Source organism: Salmo trutta, chromosome 2 (assembly GCF_901001165.1).
Source record: "Salmo trutta chromosome 2, fSalTru1.1, whole genome shotgun sequence".
In the NCBI taxonomy this organism is placed as follows: Eukaryota; Metazoa; Chordata; class Actinopteri; order Salmoniformes; family Salmonidae; genus Salmo; species Salmo trutta.
Genome location: NC_042958.1, coordinates 45488276 through 45502541, shown reverse-complemented (window position 1 = coordinate 45502541; position 14266 = coordinate 45488276). Strand labels below are relative to the sequence as shown.

The 14266-nt window shown below is 45.5% G+C and overlaps 1 protein-coding gene across 2 annotated transcripts; it reads right to left on the bottom strand.

The window, feature by feature from the left end:
- Nucleotides 1-2360: 2360 nt before the first annotated feature.
- On the bottom strand, nucleotides 2361-13968 carry slc29a3 (solute carrier family 29 member 3; the record flags this gene model as incomplete). Of its 2 annotated transcripts, none has more annotated exon segments than XM_029702665.1 (9): nucleotides 2361-3201; nucleotides 3858-4002; nucleotides 6271-6329; nucleotides 7163-7382; nucleotides 8716-8878; nucleotides 9773-9920; nucleotides 12058-12136; nucleotides 12658-12740; nucleotides 13726-13968. In XM_029702665.1, coding segments are annotated over 9 exon segments (1371 nt in total), but the record flags the coding sequence as incomplete, so codon positions are not given.
- Nucleotides 13969-14266: the final 298 nt, after the last annotated feature.

Sequence of the window (14266 nt, the reverse complement as noted above, 5' to 3'; positions counted from 1 at the left end):
ACACGTCAAATAACATTCTATTATAGAATGTTGTGTGCTGAATTTGCACTTGCAATATATGCGCCACCTCTATCAATAGCAGTGTCAAAGCTGTACAAAAAAAGTCTGCAAACAAGCACATACTGGCCACGAACGATGTGTTTATAATATACCACGTTGGTAATAAGGCATGATTGTTCCACCGCAACTTCTGGGGTAGCTAGCTAGCACCAATACAACCAGCCTGAAAACTATGACCAGTACAAACTGCAGTCATTTTCATTATTCTTAACAATGATTTAGGAATCCTTGTGAGTATTAGCTAGTTAGCCACTTGTTGTTCATTATTGAAATTTAACTCCAGTTCATTTAAATAAATAGCTAGCCAGCTACTTAACCCTGTTGCCCAAAGCTAACGTTATAAGCAGCCGGCTGGCTTCATCTGACTAGTGAGGCTCGACCGGACCGGGTTATGTGTGAAACTAGCCACAATAAGGATTAAGCACAATAGTGGAAAGTGCAGTTTGCCTTCAAAATAACAGTACCTCTTTGACAGTGATGCAGAAGGTTACAATTGGTGTAATCATGCCATATTTATACTAGATAATGTTAAACAAGGTTGGAATGTGAAGCAATGAAATGGGGTATCGGTCTACTCGGTGACTCCCACAGAACGCAACTGTGAAGAGTTTACGCAAATTTTAGCGTTGTAGCTCTTATCGCGGGACTGTGACCGTGTGAAATCACCTCCCCAGTCACCCTATTGTGTGTATTGACATTCATATTGCACTGTACAGCTTTACCTAAGGAGTAAATAAATAAAGTCGACTCTGTGGCTTCGGTCTAGCCACTATCTGAAAAGTATGTCAAGGTAATTAATTACACGATTAACTACAACATGTGCATTAGATTCTGTTGCCCAGTCTGCCAGTACGTCTTTCTGTCGGCCTGTCCACCTAGGGTTTCCAATACCAGTCTGGAGAGTGGTAGTGACCACTGGAGGGCAAGCATGTAGAAACTCATCATCATGAAGTTAATCTATACCAATTGATACAAGTAGCCCAGGTCCCAAGATAACAGTTCACTTTGACCCAAGAGAATAATCCAGACTAAGAATTTGCCAAATGTACGATCACAATGGTATGTAGCCTATTTGTGTGCATAGCTGGAAATAGTTTGGGGGTGTGGGGGCTAACCCTAGGGTATGACTAAATGGGGTGTGTAGAAATACAGCTAACCCTAGGGTAAGGCTAAATGGGATGTGTAGAAATACAGCTAACCCTAGGGTATGGCTAAATGGGGTGTGTAGAAATACAGCCAACCCTAGGGTATGGCTAAATGGGGTGTGTAGAAATACAGCTAACCCTAGGGTAAGGCTAAATGGGGTGTGTAGAAATACAGCTAACCCTAGGGTAAGGCTAAATGGGATGTGTAGAAATACAGCTAACCCTAGGGTAAGGCTAAATGGGGTGTGTAGAAATACAGCCAACCCTAGGGTACGGCTAAATGGGGTGTGTAGAAATCTGTTTTCATGCAGTAGCAGCCAGCCTTCTAGCTGTTTTCATGCAGTAGCAGCCAGCCTTCTAGCTGTTTTCATGCAGTAGCAGCCAGCCTTCTAGCTGTTTTCATGCAGTAGCAGCCAGCCAGCCTTCTAGCTGTTTTCATGCAGCAGCAGCCAGCCAGACTTCTAGCTGTTTTCATGCAGCAGCAGCCAGCCAGACTTCTAGCTGTTTTCATGCAGTAGCAGCCAGCCAGCCTTCTAGCTGTTTTCATGCAGTAGCAGCCATCCTTCTAGCTGTTTTCATGCAGTAGCAGCCAGCCAGACTTCTAGCTGTTTTCATGCAGTAGCAGCCAGCCAGACTTCTAGCTGTTTTCATGCAGTAGCAGCCAGCCAGACTTCTAGCTGTTTTCATGCAGTAGCAGCCAGCCAGACTTCTAGCTGTTTTCATGCAGTAGCAGCCAGCCAGCCTTCTAGCTGTTTTCATGCAGTAGCAGCCAGCCAGACTTCTAGCTGTTTTCATGCAGTAGCAGCCAGCCAGCCTTCTAGCTGTTTTCATGCAGTAGCAGCCAGCCTTCTAGCTGTTTTCATGCAGCAGGCCTTCTATTTCTGTTCTCTATAACGAGTCATCCTACATATTAGCTGGCTTTAAAGGGTTGGCAACATCAAGAACATGATGCATGTACATAAACACTATGTGGTGTTATGCAGGGCCGGCTCCAACCATAAGCGACGTAAGTGGTCGCTTAGGGCCCCAGAGCATAGGTGAACGTGAGTAGATTATCTTAAACAATGGTCGGACATCTTGAACGTATTGTCCACTTCTTATTAAACCTCTGCGATGATAACCAATGTGATGGGTGGAAGGGAGAAGAACCGACAAAAGGACTTAACCATTTATTATTAAACTATCAAAAACAGGAAATATAGATGACTTGTTATATTACATGGAGAGAACTGAACCAACTCTGTAATGCCTTTGGTCAAATCATAAAAACAATCCATACATTTACATGGCTGTCGCTTTATCTGATTGAATCTGGGTCTTACTCCTCCTCAGATACAGTGGACTATGAGAACAATGAGAACAGAGAAGTCCAGCCAGGTCACTCAAGATCCACTGTGAAATTCGACGTCCGTCCAAGGTAAGCAGGACGTCGGGAGATGACTTCAAAACGGGCCAGTAGGAACAACGGTGAGTGTAGGGCGTTGTGGAACAACCATCAAGTAGGCCGTTGTGGACTGGGATGCCGGATGGGCGTATGCCGTGAGCTTCGGCACCGAGGGTCATGAGTTCAATCCAAGTACTTTTTGTTTTAACCCTAATCCCAAACCTTAACCATTCAGAGTTAATGCCTAAACTTAACCTTTGCAATTTGACGTTTATGGACAAATGTCAGATTCTGCATTGAGACCAAGCTTGTTGGAGAAGTGAGCCTGGATATGCCATCTTTGTCCTCCTGTCTCCTTCTCCTCCTGTCTCCTCCTCCTCTTCAGATGAAGTGTACTATCAACACAGATAAGGCCGATCCCACAGCCAGTCCCAAAGTCAGGAAGAAGCTCATCACCACGCCTGTGGGCTCCGCCAGGTCCCGTGGCACCACCTTGGGTCCGTAGATCATGGGCAAGGTGCCCAGGTATCCGTTGGTGATGCCCAGGAGACAGATGAAGAAGACAGGGAAGAGGTCGTGGCTGAAGAGGACCGTGTGAAGGTGGTCTCTGGGCTAGAGGTTACACAAAGAAAATGATTATTAAAGACAAGTTGCTATAAGACAAACTAAATGAAAGCGAAGGTTGGGTCCTGGTCAAAAGTAGTGCACTAGTCCCTATGGGTCCTGGTCAAAAGTAGTGCACTAGTGCCCTATAGGCCCTGGTCAAAAAGTAGTGCACTAGTGCCCTATAGACCATGGTCAAAAGTAGTGCACTATATATAGGGAATAGGGTGCCATTTGGGACTCAGCCAAAGCGCTGGCCCTCTTGGGTAGTTACAGGGGGGGGAGAAAAAAAGCTAATAGTCAATGTCATAACACATAAGTGTATTATAAGGCATTATAAAGGACGTTATAAAGCATTATACACATGTACTACATAGGTGTTACTAAAAAGACTACTAAGACGTGTTGCAATAAGAATAAAAAATGTTTTTTTATTTTAAACTTTTATTTTTTTTAACAAAGCTTATATTCAACTGAGTGCTGGTCTTTTAATAAAAAAAAAATCTTTGATGTGATCGACTGCCTGGTCATTGTCTAGCCAAGTGACAAGGAGTTGGCATGATAGCACAGACAGACTGGCTAATCCACTGTTGGCTCCTCCAAGCACCCTTTACCTTATTTCCACTAGAGGATAAGAGTTGAGGACGTTCTCTCCTTTTCTATACCTGGTAGTTGCAGAACATGAGGAGAGGCACCAGGACTGTCCGGGAGAGGACCAGGGCAGGGAGGACTCTACTGGTGGGGCCTGGAACCTGCAGCCAGGCCGTGGCCTGACGACCACAGAAGTCAGCCACGTTGTAGAGGAAGAAGCTGGAGAGAAGATAATGACTTCATTATCCCCATGGTCCATATTCAGATGACGTGGATGTTACACTACAGGACTGTTTTACAGCACAGACTGGAATATGTTCCGGATTCATCCAATGGCATTGAGGAGTATACCACATCAGTCACCGGCTTCATCAATAAGTGCATCAATGACCTCATCCCCACAGTGACCGTACGTACATATCCCAACCAGAAGCCATGGATTACAGACAACATCCACACTGACTTAAAGGGTAGAGCTGCCACTTCAAGGAACGGGACACTAACCTGGACGCTTATAAGAAATCCCGCTATGCCCTCAGACGAACCATCAAACAGGCAAAGCGTCAATACAGGACTAAGATTGAATCCTACTACACCGTCTCTGATGCTCGTCAGATGTGGCAAGGCTTGCAGAATATTACAGACTACAAAGGGAAGCCCAGTCATGAGCTTCCCAGTGATACGAGCCTACGAGACGAGTTAAATTACTTTATGTGCGCTTCAAGGCAAGCAACACTGAAGCATGCATGACAACTGTGTGATCACGCTCTCCATATGTGAGTAAGACCTTTAAACAGGTCAACATTCACAAGGCCACAGGGCCAGACGGATTACCAGGACGTGTACTCAAAGCATGCGCTGACCAACTGGCAAGTGTTTTCAACCTCTCCCTGTCTGAGTCTGTAATACCAACATGTTTCAAGTAGACCACCATAGTCCCTGTGCCCAAGAATGCCGAGGCAACCTGCCTAAATGACTACAGACCGGTAACATGCATGTCTGTAGCCATGAAGTGCTTTGAAAGGCTGGTCATGGCTCACATCAACACCACCATCATCCCAGAAACCCTAGACCCACTCCAATGTGCATACCGCCCCAACAGATCCATAGATGATGCAATCCTCTATTGCACTCCACACTGCCTTTTCCCACCTGGACAAAAGGAACACCTATGTGAGAATGCTATTCATTGACTACAGCTCAGCATTCAACACCATAGTGCCCTCAAAGCTCATTACTAAGCTAAGGACCCTGGGACTAAACACCTCCCTCTGCAACTGGATCGTGGACTTCCTGACGTGCCGCCCCCAGGTCGTAAGGGTAGGTAGCAACACATCCGCCACGTGATCCTCAACACCGGGGCCCCTCAGGGGTGCGTGCTTAGTCCCCTCGTGTACTCCCTGTTCACCCACGACTGCGTGATCAAGCATGACTCTAACACCATCGTTCATTTTCCAAAGACACAGTGGTAGGCCTGATCGCCAACAACGATGAGACAGCCTATAGGGAGGAGGCCAGAGACCTGGCAGTGTGGTGCAAGGACAACAACCTCTCCATGAACGTGACCAAGACACCCCCATTCTCATCGACGGGGCTGTAGTGAAGCAGGTCGAGAGCTTCAAGTTCCTTGGTGTACACATCACCAACAAACTATCATGGTCCAAGCACACAAGACAGCTGTCCTGGTTAACAGGCACGACAATGCCTATTCCCCCTCAGGAGACTGAAAAGATTTGGCATGGGTCCTCAGATCTTCAACAAGTTCTACAGCTGCACCATCAGGAGCATCCTGACCTGTTGCATCACTGCCTGGTACGGCAACTGCTCGGCATTTGACCACAGGGCAATACAGAGGGTAGTGTGTACGGCCCAGTACATCACTGGGGCCAAGCTTCCTGCCATCCAGGATCTCTGTCCCAAGCGGTGTCAGAGGAAGGCCCTAAAAATGTTCAAAGACTCCAGCCACCCTAGTCATAGACTGTTCTCTCTGCTACCCCAAGGCAAGCGGTACCGGAACGCCAAGTCTAGGTCCAAGATGCTTCTAAACAGCTTCTACCCCCAAGCCATAAGACTGCTGAACAATTAATCAAATGGCCACCCAGACTACCCCCCCTTTTTTTAAATGTGGCTGCTACTCACTGTTTATTATCTATGCAGTCACTTTACCCCTACCTAAATGTACAAATTACCTCAATTACTTTGACTAACCTGTACCCCCGCACATTGACTCAGTACCAGTACCCCTTGTATATAGCCTTGTTATTGTTATTTATTTTTTTTTAAATGTATTTTTTACTTTAGTTTATTTGGTAAATATTTTCTTAACCTCTTATTTTTCATAAAACTGCATTGTTGGTTAACGGCTTGTAAGTAAGCATTTTACGGTAAGGTCTACACTTGTTGTATTCAGCGCATGTGACAAATACAATTTTATTTGATTTAGACACCTACTGACAAGATAAAGAGCCAAATCAGTCTGATTCTCACCTGGTGATGGGGGTGAAGTATGTTGTTGTCCAGGGGCTGCCACTCTTCTGGTTAACAGACTAAGAAGAGAAGACAACATGCTGTCCTGGTTAACAGACAGAGAAGACAACATGCTGTCCTGGTTAACAGACAGAGAAGACCGCATGCTGTCCTGGTTAACAGACAGAGAAGACCGCATGCTGTCCTGGTTAACAGACAGAGAAGACCGCATGCTGTCCTGGTTAACAGACAGAGAAGACCGCATGCTGTCCTGGTTAACAGACAGAGAAGACCGCATGCTGTCCTGGTTAACAGACAGAGAAGACCGCATGCTGTCCTGGTTAACAGACAGAGAAGACCGCATGCTGTCCTGGTTAACAGACAGAGAAGACCGCATGCTGTCCTGGTTAACAGACAAAGAAGACCGCATGCTGTCCTGGTTAACAGACAGAGAAGACCGCATGCTGTCCTGGTTAACAGACAGAGAAGACCGCATGCTGTCCTGGCTAACAGACAGAGAAGACCGCATGCTGTCCTGGCTAACAGACAGAGAAGACAACATGCTGTCCTGGTTAACAGACAGAGAAGACAACATGCTGTCCAGGTTAACAGACAGAGAAGACAACATGCTGTCCTGGTTAACAGACAGAGAAGAGAAGACAACATGCTGTCCTGGTTAACAGACAGAGAAGAGAAGACAACATGCTGTCCTGGTTAACAGACAGAGAAGAGAAGACAACATGCTGTCCTGGTTAACAGACAGAGAAGAGAAGACAACATGCTGTCCTGGTTAACAGACAGAGAAGAGAAGACAACATAATATAACATAAAAGACAAGATAATATCTTAATTGTCCCCAAGTTGACTATTGTTTTAGAATACAGTTTGCGTTCTAGACTAGCAGCTCTTCTACCTGGATCCCAGAGGAGACGGCAGGGAACACCGTTATAGAGATGAAGAACACGTAGAAGACACAGAAACCCAGGAGCCATGTCTTCTGAAGGATGGGTTTTAGAGGAGGGATGGACACGGAGGAGACCGTGCTCGTTGGTGCCCCCTCCTGGCCGTCCACCTCATCACGGGGCTCTGGTTGAGAACCTGCACTGTTATACTCTGCTGCCAGCATGTAGTGCCTGAGGAAGGGAAACGGTTTCAGTAGGGAAAGGGAAAAAGGGGGGATACCTAAGTCAGTTGTACAACTGAATTCATTCAATTGAAATGTGTCTTCCGCATTCAACCCCTCTGAATCAGAGAAGTGCTGCCTTAATCGACATCACGGTATGCAACATTTAAATCATGTATCATCTATGCAATAACATTGGTAACACCTGTCGGTATATGCTTTATTACTTGTTATAACTATGTATAAGCCTTTATAATGTAATATTAAAAGGTCTATAATATGTTGTCTCTCTATGTAATTAAGTCATTTAGTAAGAAGTCATTGACCTTTAGCACTTGTAATGTATTAGAACAAACAGAAGTTAATGCTGAATAGTATAAACTATGTTCAACAAGCTTTTGTTCAAAACACTTCCTGGTTTACTTCTGGGTCAAAGGAGCCATCTGTGAGAAGTTTTTTGACAAAGGCTCATATCAAAAGGTTTTAACAAACAGAAACTGGGAAGCGTTTATTTTATTCTCAGTATCAATAAAGCCTTTTTCCTTGGTTTCGGGAGAGGAGACTAGTTTCATTTAACTGTGGTTTACCTGACCACAACAAGACAAAACTCAGAGTCACTACAGTTCCTCATTATCTCTCTCCACATCTCCCTCAGCCTCTCTGACACATGTGCATGCACATCATTGTACAGTCTATATTAGGTGTACCCTGTAATGACGTTTGGCCTTCAGTAGCCAGTCCACCCGCTGTCCCCAGTCCACCCGCTGTCCCCAGTCCACCCGCTGTCCCCAGTCCACCCGCTGCTGCTCCAGTTTCAACTGTTCTGCCTGTGGCTATGGAATCCTGACCTGTTCACCGGATGTGCTACCTTGTCCCGGACCTGCTGTTTTCGACTCTCTCTCTCTCTCTCTCTACCACAACTGCTGTCTCAAACTCTGAATGCTCGGCTATGAAAAGCCAACTGACATTTACTCCTGAGGTGCTGACCTGTTGCACCCTCTATAACCACTGTTATTATTATTGACCCTGCTGGTCATCTATGAACATTTGGCCATGTTCTGTTATAATCTCCACCCGGCACAGCCAGAAGAGGACTGGCCCCCCCTCAGAGCCTGGTTCCTCTCTAGGTTTCTTCCTAGGTTCCTGCCTTTCTAGGGAGTTTTTCCTAGCCACCGTGCTTCTACACCTGCATTGTTTGCTATTTGGGGTTTGAGGCTGGGTTTCTGTACAGCACTTTGAGATATCAGCTGATGTAAGAAGGGCTTTATAAATACATTTGATTGATATGGTGAGAGTGAGATTGCTGTGTGTGTGTGTGTGTGTGTGTGTGTGTGTGTGTCTACCGTGAGTAAGCCAGTTTGGGCAGCAGCAGGTACATGATGATACAGAGAAGGATGAAGACATCAGCCGTCAGGAAGTAAGCTAGAGCGCTGTCAGTCACATCTTTAGCAGCTGCCAAGTCCACTATGGAGGCTATTGCACTGATTGTACCACCCATAGCCTGGCCTGGGAGAGAGGGATGGGGGAGAGAGAGAGGGATGGGGGAGAGAGAGAGGGATGGGGGAGAGAGGGATGGGGAGGGGGAAGAGCGGGATGGGGGAGAGAGAGAGGGGGATGGGGAGAGAGAGGGATGGGGGATGGGGAGAGAGAGGGATGGGGGAGAGAGCGGGATGGGGAGGGGGAGAGCGGGATGGGGAGGGGGAGAGCGGGATGGGGAGGGGGAGAGGGATGGGGAGGGAGAGAGGGATGGGGAGAGAAGGATGGGGAAGAGAGAGAGGGATGAGAAGGATGGGGGAGAGAGAGCGGGATGAGGGAGGGGGAGAGAGGGATGGGGGAGAGGGATGGGGGAGAGAGGGATGGGGAGAGAGGGAGTGAGTGATGGGGAGAGAGGGATGAGGGAGGGGGAGAGAGGGATGTGGGAGGGGGGAGAGAGGGATGAGGGAGGGGGAGAGAGGGATGAGGGATGGGGAGAGAGGGGTGGGGAGAGAGGGATGGGGGAGAGAGGGATGGGGGAGAGAGGGATGGGGAAAGAGGGAGTGAGCGATGGGGAGAGAGGGATGGGGGAAAGGGATGAGAGAGGGATGGGGGAGAGAGCAAAAGGACTGACTGTGTTATGCTGTTATAAAATGATGCCTGGATTAAGCAGGAGAAGGAAGTCAAATCAGCTGATGAGTGTTTCAGTTGTTGGTATGAAAGCCCAGGTTATGAGGCATCAATGTAAGCAGTGATGGGACAGATACAGAGAGTCTCAAAGGGAACAGTTCAGGTATGCTATGGTTTGTTATCATGTAGATTAGACTGTTGGGTATATGATATTGGCTAAGTATGGTATGTAGACAGATTCATCTTCCCAATATGAGAGACTAAGTGTGTGTGTGTGTGTGTGTGTGTGTGTAATACCTGAAATGAGTGCCTGTGATATCCTCATGGGGAAATGCCCACTGATCCCGAACACAGAGCCAGAGAAGAGGTTGGATGCCCCACTGACCATAGCAACACTGGCTAAAGTCCCAAAGAAGAACTGTTCTCTACAGCCAGACGAATCCACCTGTACAGCAGTATCAACTTTAATGTCCTGAGGTGAAAACTGTCTTAGACACGCATACAGTACCAGTCACAAGTTTAGACACACCTACTCATTCCAGGGTTCTTTACTTTTACTATTTTCTACATTGTAGAAGGAAAGAAATTCCACAAATTAACTTTTAACAAGGCACACCTGTTAATTGAAATGCATTCCAGGTGACTACCTCATGAAGCTGGTTGAGAGAATGCCAATGCAAAGGGTGACTGCTCAAATATAAAATATATTTTTTTGGTTACTACATGATTCCCATGTATGTTATTTCATAGTGTTGATGTCTTCACTATTATTCTACAATGTAGAAAAAAGTAAAAATAAAGAAAAACCCTGGAATGAGTAGGTGTGGCCAAACTTTTTACTGGTACTGTACATTACGGCTGTATACAAAATAAACTGTACATTACAGACTTGACATTTACACAATAAACCATGTTACCCATGTCATTTCGTAAAGCCATATATACACAGTACCGTTCAAAAGTTTGGGGTCACTTAGAAATGTCCTTGTTTTTGAAAGAAAAGCACATTTTTTGTCCATTAAAATAACATCAAATTGATCAGAAATACAGTGTAGACATTGTTAATGTTTTAAATGACTATTGTAGCTGGAAACGGCAGATTTTTAATGGAATATCTACATAGGCGTACAGAGGCCCATTATCAGCAACCATCACTCCTGTGTTCCAATGGCACGTTGTGTTAGCTTATCCAAGTTTATCATTTTAAAGGGCTAATTGATCATTAGAAAACCCTTTTGTAATTATGTTAGCACAGCTGAAAACTGTAGTTCTGATTAAAGAAGCAATAAAACTGGCCTTCTTTAGACTAGTTGAGTGTCTGGAGCATCAGCATTTGTGGGTTCGATTACAGGCTCAAAATGGCCAGAAACAAAGACCTTTCTTCTGAAACTCATCAGTCTATTCTTGTTCTGAGAAATGAAGGCTATTCCATGCGAGAAATTGCCAAGAAACTGAAGATCTCGTACAACGCTGTGTACTACTCCCTTCACAAAACAGCACACAAACTGGCTCTAACCAGAATAGAAAGAGGAGTGGGAGGCCCCGGTGCACAACTGAGCAAGAGGACAATTACATTAGAGTGTCTAGTGTGAGAAACAGATGCCACACAAGTCCTCAATTGGCAGCTTCCTTAAATAGTACCCACAAAAACCAGTCTCAACGTCAACAGTGAAGAGGTGACTCTGGGATGCTGGCCTTCTAGGCAGAGTTGCAAAGAGAATGCCATATCTCAGACTGGCCAATAAAAATAAAATATTAAGATGGGCAAAAGAACAGACACTGGACAGAGGAAGATTGGAAAAAGGTCCTTAACAGACTAATCTAAGTTTGAGGTGTTCGGATCACAAAGAAGAACATTTGTGAGATGCAGAAAAAATGTAAAGATGCTGGAGGAGTGCTTGACGCCATCTGTCATCATGGTGGAGGCAATGTGATGGTCTGGGGGTGCTTTGGTGATGGTAAAGTGGGAGATTTGTACAGGGTAAAAGGGATCTTGAAGAAGGATGACTATCACTCCATTTTGCAACACCATGCCATACCCTGTGGACGGCGCTTAATTGGAGCCAATTTCCTCCTACAACAGGACAATGACCCAAAGCACAGCTCCAAACTATGCAAGAACTATTTAGGGAAGAAGCAGTCAGCTGGTATTCTGTCTATAATGGAGTGGCCAGCACAGTTACCGGATCTCAAGCCTATTGAGCTGTTGTGGGAGCAGCTTGACCGTATGGTACGTAAGAAGTGCCCATCAAGCCAACCCAACTTGTGGGAGGTGCTTCAGGAAGCATGGGGTGAAATCTCTTCAGATTACCTCAACAAATTGACAACTAGAATGCCAAATGTCTGCAAGGCTGTAATTGCTGCAAATGGAGGATTCCATGACGAAAGCAAAGTTGGAAGTACACAATTATTATTTCAATTAAAAATCACTATTTATAACCTTGTCAATGTCTTGACTATATTTCCTATTCACTTTGCAACTCATTTCATGTATGTTTTCATGGAAAACAAGGACATTTCTAAGTGACCCCAAGCTTTTGAACAGTAGTAGATATATATATATATATATATATATTACATACCTTGACCATGACCGTGGTCACTATGAACACAGCCAAGATGATGAGCAGAGAGGACAAGATACGCACCGCTGGGGACAACCTGAGAGAGAGACAGAGAGACTGACTGAGAGAGACTGCCTGACTGAGGGATTGGCATCACTCTGTTCTAGCACTGCGTTCCCTTGCATCAGGGAGGCAAGTGGAAGTTCGGTAGCCGAAGTCTATGCCCCACCGTCGCTGACTGGTCAACAGTAACCCACAGTAACGGTGGGACGTGATTCTTCAATGTGTTTGCAGTCATTCAACGAGAAAGAGGAGAGGGCACAAGCTAGGCCCTAAAATGGCGTCACTGTCAACATTTATGACACATTTCTTGATTTATTTTTGAGATAGTGTTTCTGGTTATGTTGTAGCTACAGCGGCTCGAGGGACAAAACAACAGTAATATTATGTAAGACGTTCGCTTCGCCTATCCGTGTTCTGCTAGGAGAGAACCAAACCTACGTATGAGGATGCATTAATGGTATGGTGTTGCTGATCAACTAGGAAGTAGTTGAGAACTAGACAGAGGAGGTTACCTGTTAACTAGTAGGTACTTGAGGACTAGACAGAGGAGGTTACCTGTTAACTAGTAGGTAGTTGAGGACCAGACAGAGGACTGAAGGCACAGTGGAGGCTATGGCCAGATAGCTCTCAAAGTACTCCTGTCAAGGCCAGAGGAAAACATTTACATTTTAGTCATTTAGCAGACACTCTTATCCAGAGAGTCTTACAGTCAGGGCACTCATCATAGTCCTTCCCACTCACAGCCCGTCATCCCTTATGCGGGTTGAAAATGGCAGATTTAGTCTAAATTGAAACACAGTGGCTGTACAGTAACATGCTATAGATGACATCAGAGCTCAGTGGCTGTACAGTAACATGCTATAGATGAGGTCAGAGCTCAGTGGCTGTACAGTAACATGTTATAGATGAGGTCAGAGCTCAGTGGCTGTACAGTAACATGCTATAGATGAGGTCAGAGCTCAGTGGCTGTACAGTAACATGCTATAGATGACATCAGAGCTCAGTGGCTGTACAGTAACATGCTATAGATGAGGTCAGAGCTCAGTGGCTGTACAGTAACATGCTATAGATGAGGTCAGAGCTCAGGTTCTCCATTTGATCCACAGTACCAAGGATGACATGATGTTATACCCTGTGAACACAATTAGCAGGGGAGCACCTGCCGTCATGACTCCTTTCTACAGGCACCAAAATTCCAATCTGTTTGTTAGCCGTTCCAAGTGGCTTTTGGAATGGCTAACACTGTAGTATCATATTTTATACCTTAGCTAGCCATGTTGGCAATAGAATCATCTTTAAAATTACACCCACCTGTTACAGATTATTATCTATGTAATCTTTATTTAACCAGGCAAGTCAGTTAAGAACAAATTCTTATTTACAATGACAGCTTAGGAACAGAGGGTTTACCGCCTTGTTCAGGGGCAGAACGACAGATTTGTACCTTGTCAGCTCGGGGATTCGATCTTGCAACCTTTCGGTTACAAGTCCAACACTCTAACCACTAGGCTACCTGCCTCCCCGATTGCGATTTATAATTGTGTTGCAAGTGAAAGAGCACTTCAATTCCTACAGCTGTCAAAGTGATTTAATGCAGTAGACACACACACTTCACTGACTCACACTAAGGTCTGAGCGAGGCTCCTCTCCGTGACCATCAGTATTATTGCTCAGCTTGTAGGTCCAGTAGTGTTTAGCTGTAATGAAGAAGTTCCAGGGCAGCAGGGAGCCGGTGCCCAACAGGAAGAAGATCATGTACACCATACAGTACGAGTCTTCTGGACAGTGGCGGGAGGCTAGGGGCCTCCCGGTGGCCCCCGGGGGTCCTGCATGGTGCTGCTTGGGCAGGAGAGGGGCCCTGTCTATCTACAATGTAAGGAAGTGGATATGTTACGGGTAAATGTGGGGAAAGGTTATAAAAGTTAGCATTGGGTTAGAGTACCATTGAAAATAAAGCAGTTTGATATAGACTATACACACTATAATGTCCAGAGCCTTTAGATTTCTGCCTTTCTAAATGACATGGTGTGATGTGTACACACACACACACACACACACACACACACACACACACACACACACACACACACACACACACACACACACACACACACACACACAGCTAGCAGACTCTTATGATTGCTAAATACTGCACAATTTATTC